The sequence below is a fragment of the Dipteris shenzhenensis genome, chromosome 22 (assembly GCF_047967505.1).
Source record: "Dipteris shenzhenensis isolate YYH24624 ecotype China chromosome 22, Dip_SZ_1.0, whole genome shotgun sequence".
Taxonomy (NCBI): domain Eukaryota; kingdom Viridiplantae; phylum Streptophyta; class Polypodiopsida; order Gleicheniales; family Dipteridaceae; genus Dipteris; species Dipteris shenzhenensis.
In genome coordinates, this window is record NC_141617.1 from 9,743,609 (window position 1) to 9,751,017 (window position 7,409).

General features: G+C 48.3%; 1 protein-coding gene across 1 annotated transcript; it reads right to left on the reverse strand.

Moving 5' to 3' along the window:
- Positions 1 to 1,023: 1,023 nt before the first annotated feature.
- Positions 1,024 to 6,996, reverse strand: LOC147887706 (uncharacterized). Its single transcript, XM_087393103.1, has 2 exons — positions 6,762 to 6,996; positions 1,024 to 1,527 (listed from the first exon to the last, which is right to left on the reverse strand). The coding sequence occupies exons 1-2, from the start codon at positions 6,991 to 6,993 to the stop codon at positions 1,376 to 1,378; spliced, it is 384 nt and encodes a 127-aa protein (XP_087249229.1). The 5' UTR covers positions 6,994 to 6,996; the 3' UTR covers positions 1,024 to 1,375.
- Positions 6,997 to 7,409: the final 413 nt, after the last annotated feature.

The following is a 7,409-nucleotide window of genomic DNA, read 5'->3' on the forward strand; positions in this document are numbered from 1 at the left end:
GCAGCACCTTGAGCTTAGTTTGCAGCTCTATGGCAGCCACCTTCTCCTCCTATGTGTAGGTCCAAGTGTAGGCTTTCTGCTATTGCTGTTTGCTCCCCAATTGCTGCTCCAAGTGATAATGATCTCAACAACCTTTTGCCCGAGAAGGAAGTCTAGGTTCAGCCTCTTCCTGGAGCTAAGTCTGCAGCAACACTTCTCTCCTTCACTTCCTGTGTAGAGGCTTGGTCAAGGATGGTGGATATGCTGCTCCTTTCTACTCCTCCCAAAGCTGCTCTGTTGGATATGAAATGAGGCCTGAGGCCTCTCCTTTTATAGGCCCCCAAGGGGCTGTCATAAAACTGACCAGCCAGCCTCATCCTGGCCGACCAGACTGGCCCACCAGTCTGCTTGCTGAACGACTTAGTTGGCTGGTCCAACCAGCCTTATATAAGGGCCCTAGCCAACCCCTTTTAGGCTGCTACTAGGCTGCCCTTAGTTGCTGTTGGAGACCCTCCTACAGGCTATATACCTGCCCATAGACCTCTGCCATGTTGCGTCATGCTGCAGCCATTTGCCGGCGCCATGTCGTGCCCGTACACCTTCTGTACACTGCCCTGCAACAGCCCATACAGATCCATACAGTGGCTGACATCATTGCACCTTTGTTCCTTATGCAAATGCTGCGTAGATCTGCTCTGCTCTATCCTTGACAGTCACGTGGCCAAGTCGATTCCCAAGAGCTTCTGAATCAGGGTCGTCCTTCAGCAAGGTCCCTGCCTTCAGGCTCCCACACCTATGAGCCTCCCACTCGGGCTTTGATACCATGTTAGAAATGACCCAACAGGGGGTACGCACAGCGGAAGACTGATAGAATAGCCCAAGAGCTCACACAGTGTGGTGTGGGGTGTGGAATCACAAACTTCTTAACTTACGTGCATAGACAATGCTCAGAGACAAACATAGAAGCAACTATTTATATTTCCATCCGTCCACAAAGTAGGACATGATACAATACCAAAAGGTCCTTCTATTACAAGCCTGACACTTCTAGATCTTTGAGCCCACGTGCTCCACCTCGAGCATATGTAGACTCTCTGTTTGGATCCCTTCCACCTTGCTGTCTGGAAGCCAGCCTAGGTGGGCAGCACCTTGAGCTCAGTCTGCAGCTCTAAGTCAGCCTCCTTCTCCTCCTATGTGTAGGTCCAAGGGTAGGCTTTCTGCTGCTGTTGTCTGCTCCCCAACTGCTGCTCCAAGTGATAATGATCTCAGCAACCTTCTGCCCTAGAAGACAGTCTAGATTCAGCCTCTTCCTAGAGCTAAGTCTGGCTTCTAAGTTTGGCTTCGGCCCACTGTATAGCTTTTTGGTAAACACGGTCATCCTCAGTGTACGTCTCTTTCAATACGTCTTAAGCTCCTCCATTAAAATCTGTTTGCGTCCAGTAGACTGTGAAGATGGCTGTCCAAGAGATGGCTCTAAGCAAACATCAGCTACTTTCTTCTTTCGTGGAGTTGTTGAGGACGTCTGAGGAGTTCTACCCTTACGTTTACCTGCACTTTCCATGAGTTAGTAGAATCAGGTAGAGACAGAGTCGGGACAAGGCTGAAAACACAAAGGAAGGTGAAGAGAACCATAGCAATTTGCCACGATTTCATAAACCATCATAACTTGGACACGAGCAGGACACTTTCACATGCTTTGAAAGATCTCTACACTCAGTGTGCACATAAGACGAGTAACATGTCCCATCTACCAGTCCCCAAATTTGAAGGGTGACAAGTTAGAACTTTTCATTTTGAACTCTCTCTCTCTCTATATATATATACATACATACATACATACATACATACATATATATATATATATCACTTATACATACATAGGAAAGGGGTACACGCAAATATATATAGACACATAAACACACATGCACGCACACACCCACCACACATATACACGCACTGCAAAACACAGAGTCTCTCTCACACACACACACATGTACATGCCTATGTGTACACATGCACATGTGTACACATAGGCATGGTGACTTGAAAAGATGCATATGAAGGAGATACAAAACACTAGGATGAAATCAAACATGCTAAAATGCCTACCTTCTGAGGATAATTTTAGCATAAGTCTTACCCTAGCACAACATACATGTATGACTTACGTCTTAGAAATAACTTAAGTCTTACCCCAGCATAGCATACATGTATGACTTACGTCTTAGAAATAACTTACACAATGGTGTAAGTGTCTCCAAATGCACAACGTTTATATATTTAGGAAACATTAGGGGAGCCAACTTACGAGGTGTAAGTCAAAATAACACATCGAGGACAAGCACCCCATAAATATGCATGTCTTACATAATGACAAACATACTCGATTCAGTTTTCACACCGAACTCTCTGCCAGCTGCTGGTTGCTCCCCTCTTTCTCCTCGAGTTGTCATCTCCACTGGCAATCTACTGCTCCAACCTTGTAGGAGGGCTCGTCTCGTCTTGAGTATCACAAAAAATTCTAGGGTTTGATTTTGTAAGGGGTCAACAATAAATTGCTTTCCTTTTAACAAAACAGGGGAGAAAGCTTCCTCCTCTCTGTCAATGGGAACACAGCTTCCCCACCCGAAGGGCTGAAGAGGAACGTTCGGACTACTGCTCCATCTCTGCTGTAATAAAACACAAAAACTCAAAAGGGAAACTTGTAGCAAATGAATTGACCTGATGTGCGACTGTATCGAATCGGAGTCGCCTCCATGAGGAGGGACTCCTTTCTTTGATGTAGTAGATTGTGCAGACCTAAAGCTGAGAACTTAGCTCTGATACCATGTTGGAAAATAGAGGATAGAATCACTCACGCCTCTCGATCCTCACAACTCGAAGTATGCACATAAATGATCACACTGATACACTGAACACCGTTGTAGAATACCACAAGAGAGATAGGCAAAACTCAGAATATATATTCGTCCACAAAGTGTGGGATAGACAAGCTTGAACTAAGCACAAAAGTACAGCGAGGATGCTGTCCTCCCAAACTGAGTATTCTCTTCCTTCTCATGCGGCCTAGGTGTAAGACGCCAGTACATGTGGATGGAGAATGAAGGGGGGAAGGGGGATTTATATAGGGGGGGCCTGGAGCCCTGAAGGTGGCCAACCAAGGGGTCGGTTTACCCTGCCAGCATCGACCTATATGACCGACCTGTAGGGCTGACCTGAGCGCCAGCCAGGCCTGGTTGCCTGGCCTACAAATAGCCCTCCTGCAGGGCTATACTGTTGTTGCTCCCTACGCCTCTGCTACCACGTAGGCACCTCCTTGGAACCCGCATCTGTCTTGTTGATGGCAACCTCCAGATCCGCGTGCTGCTGCTGCTCCAGACCTGCCTGGTAGGTAACCTCCCTTCCCTACCCCCTATGGTCTATTGCCCCCTTGTCCCCTCCAATAGGGGGCTCACAGGTGGGGACAGTGACCTTCTAACAATAACTTGACATGTGAAAGCTTGAAGCTGCCCTGCCAATGTCTCTAGGGACTTGTAGAACCAATCCATATGAACCCACGATGATTGATGTGGCTCTTGAAATTCAATACCACAAGACACATTACATGGCTGTTTTATTCTGTGAGGTAACACAAAAACTGATACACATATGCAAAATTAATCTCCTTCTAGCAGAAACACTTGGCTGAAAGGGAATATATGAGAAGCAACAGCCAGCAGCAGCCATCCCTTCGCATGAGGGTCCTGGAAGTGTGCCTGAAAGCATTGTTGCTCTAGGCAAGCAAGAGCCCCCTGCCCACGTGTGAGTTAAGCTCTAGCTGTGTGGACCATCCTGAACACCGCCGGTCGAGAAAATTGCCCGAGGTATGTGTAGGACTGCACAATCTCCACAAGCTCATTTTGGTATGTTGATGGAGCACCCCTTGTGAGGTATTGAAAATCATAACCTTGGTCTTTCCAAGGTTGACTTTCAAGTCCCTCTCCCTCCAAAACATGTAAGTGCTTCTGAAGGCCTGCTGCTGTGGATGAGGATATAAGTACTATGTCATCAGCATAGAGCAGTTACCTTCACTTCAGCAAGTAGTGATCCCTCTCCTCCTAGACTGTCAATGAAGGTAGTGATCTCTATAAAGCCCAAAAACTGTCGGTGAGAGGGGCATCCCTGTTTCACTCCAATCGTGCTCCCACATCATGATATCAGAGATCTACATTTCCTAGAGCCTCCAATCAAGTGAGTCCGTGGGATGGTATCAAAGGGCTTCCAAAAGTCAACAAAGCAGGTGTAGACTTTCTGGGACCGTGCCCTTGCCTCCTCAATGATGGCCCGTAAGGTGAATATGTGATTTAGAGTAGAGTGTTGTCTCCTGAACCTGGCCTCTCCCCTAAAGCCTACTGTCCATGTGCCTCTATATAGTTGCTGATCTCTCCTTTTTGATTCTTTGGTCCGCCCAGCAGGCATGTACGGTAGCCCGTGGTGGGGAGCCGACCTTTCAGACACAGAGTGGGCTCGAGTCGAGCACCTACAGATACTGATGTTTGCTCGGATGATCCGCAGCAAACCATCGGTACCACACCATATCATTCTAGCAGAGTTCGGCGCATCACCCCTACAGCTTGATGCGGCTTTCCAGGCTATCACTTATCTCCACAGAGTCAGGGATTTCAGGTCCTCCGCCGACGGTCGCCTCCGCCTACCTTGGCTAGCCCTATCCTCCTCTATGGCCTTATCCGTTGATGGGGACCAGCAATGCTGGTATAGTTGTCTTTCCAGTTGGTTCACCCGACTGGGCCTCGACTTAGACCGGTTGCCTTCTTTTCAGTACAGCCTCGACGCTCCACCATCTCCCCTCTCCCCCACTGACCAGGAGGTCAACCGGCTCATTCGAGCGGATCTGCTCTAGCAGCTCCACACCTAGTGGACATGGTTTCTTCACTCCGAGCTTCCTATGAAGCTCGACTTCTACCGCCGACACTGCCTCCAGATCTCACAGGAGGGCTTCATCACACCCCCAAGTTACACACAGCTTCATCTACCACATGCGCTCCGGATCTCCCTCGGTTAGTTTAGGGTTTCGTCACACCGATTACGGATCGAGAGCGGACGCGCAAAGGATATCCCACGAGAGGGCCGCCTTGACCTACTTTGCGGCTTGCAGGAGATCGAGTCGGAGAAGCACTTTGCTTTCAGATGTCCTATCTATTATGCCATCCGAGGCCGGTACCATTGCCTCTTCCGTGACGGATTCGGCCCCCTCCCACACATGCTGCAGTTCCCGAATCAGCAATGCCCGGCCGCTTTCTTACATGAGATGACTCGCCACCGAGATACCTCTCTCCGAGCATGGCGACACGCGCAGCACACACAGCGGGAGGACACCCAGCGGCCCATCACTGATTTCTTCCAGTCACAGGATACCTCTCCTCAGTCTAGCAGACGACGCGGACGTGAGCGAGAGCCAGAGCCACGGCAGCTGCGCCAGCGGACAGACTCACACATCCGGGTCCATGACATCTCGTCTCTGCTCTCTACCCGCCCCACCGGGGTTACCGTTGCCCTCATCCACAGGGCCACCCGCCGCCCCGACGACCGAGCTCGACTAGGCCGCGTGACGTCAGAGGCCAATCATCTATCGCAGGGTTTTTTCCGGCCTCCCATTTGACGGCCCCTCTAGAATTGGTCTCTGACGATCACCACCTGCACATATATTTTGTATCTCCTCCCTCTGCTCCATTTTTGGTGCCCCCTCCTTCTTTTTTGTATCATCTGGAGATTGACACATATTTTTGTATCAGGACTAGACACACCGTCCTTCATAACCTCCTTTTTGTAGAAATGGTTGGCTGGCTCGTTTTGAGACCGCCACCGTTATGCTCATTGTATCAGTTATCTTTAGTCTCATAGACCTTCACGGTCTCCCGAAGACTTTAATAAACTTTCTTTCTTTCTCTCCAGCACGGAGCCATAGACCAATCATAGTGTGCGATAATTCCCAATAGCCATGGGGTCCCCTGATTTGTATATTGGGACAACGGTGATGGTGCTCCAAGTGGAGACAAACAACTTGGTTAAACAATTGCACAAGGATTGGAGACAAGACCTCCATCCCATGTATAAAGTGCTCAGTTCTTAGTCCCTCATGATCCTGAGCTCGCCGAGTGGGAAGTCGACATAATGTTGCCTGCACATTATATTTAGTTAACAACATACAGGTGGCTGGCCTTGGGATGGAAGGCATGTCTAGCGGGGCTGAGCTGGAGCATCATACAATGGCGTCGTGTATGCATGCCATACATTCGGATCTGCGTTGGGGATCGGTGGCTTCCCCTCAGTTAAAAGCCCCCATGCAATGGTGGGATCTCCTTCTCGGAAAGAGTGAACTATCTCAGCCATCCTATGTGAAAGGAAGGCTCATCTCTTACGTTGCGTTAAGCGTCTCGAGATCCGTCGTGTCTCTAATCTCGTCATACCCTCTGCACTAACTAGTTGGTGTTTTGCACCTGATTGGCATTATTTGGCGTTCGCTAAAGAGCAGATACAGTTCAATGCATCCTCTACACCATCCAGACAGTCATCTTTTTTGCGAGTTTCATCTTGGCCCAGCCCATAAAATCTTTGCCGAAAACCTTGACTTTGTTCTCCTCTGTAGCTTCGAGGAGTTAAGTGTTATTGAACTCGCAATTCTCGTACTCCCATGATAACGATGAAATTCAGGTAAAATTCAAGGCATGAGAATTGAGCGCCCACACACCCTCATGAGAACAAACTTAGCTCATTTGCTCCACCTGTTACAGGTCTGCTGTGCAGCTGCACCCAATGTTCCATTGTGTAGTGGGTGTGGTGTCGGCGACCATCTCTACAAAGAATGTACCATGAGAAGAACAGCCGAAAACCACAAGTCTTTACTTGTTGGGGGTTGAGCGTGGACGCATAGCGCAAGTGTCTTTGAACGCAATAACACGCATAGTACAAGTGTCTTTGAACATTGAGTTGAAGCTTCAAGTCAGTGCCGACCATCGAGTGAAAGCTTCAAACTCAATGTCAAACGTCACTTCATTTTATTATTGCATAGTTTGAAAGAACTTCCAAGCAAGAACTTCATCAACTAATTAATGAATGGGGAGGGTTGTTTGACGCGGGGGCCCTTCATAAAGCCTTACGCTTCAATTCAGAAGGATTGACAGCTTCGCGAATCCAAGACCTGTTGAAGCTTCTCGAGAGGAAAATAGTATGCGCGCATAGGCAAGCACATGCATGTACAGGTGTAAGTTGTAACCATATAGGTGTACACATTTATAATTACATGAGCAAGCATACATACACTTGAGTATATGTTTGTGCAACATGCATATATACATGTATATCTTACACACTAAAACATGCCCAAAGAATTTGACACGTGACCATGTGTGTGGACACATTGTGATATAGGA

Bases quoted from the DNA above. Each gene is read 5' to 3' on its own strand.
- LOC147887706 (XM_087393103.1), bottom strand. From the start codon at position 6,993: ATGGTCGGCACTGACTTGAAGCTTCAACTCAATGTTCAAAGACACTTG. The intron at 1,528-6,761 runs GTGGAGCAAATG...TGGAAAGTGCAG, and splicing joins GCACAGCAGACCTGTAACAG to GTAAACGTAAGGGTAGAACT.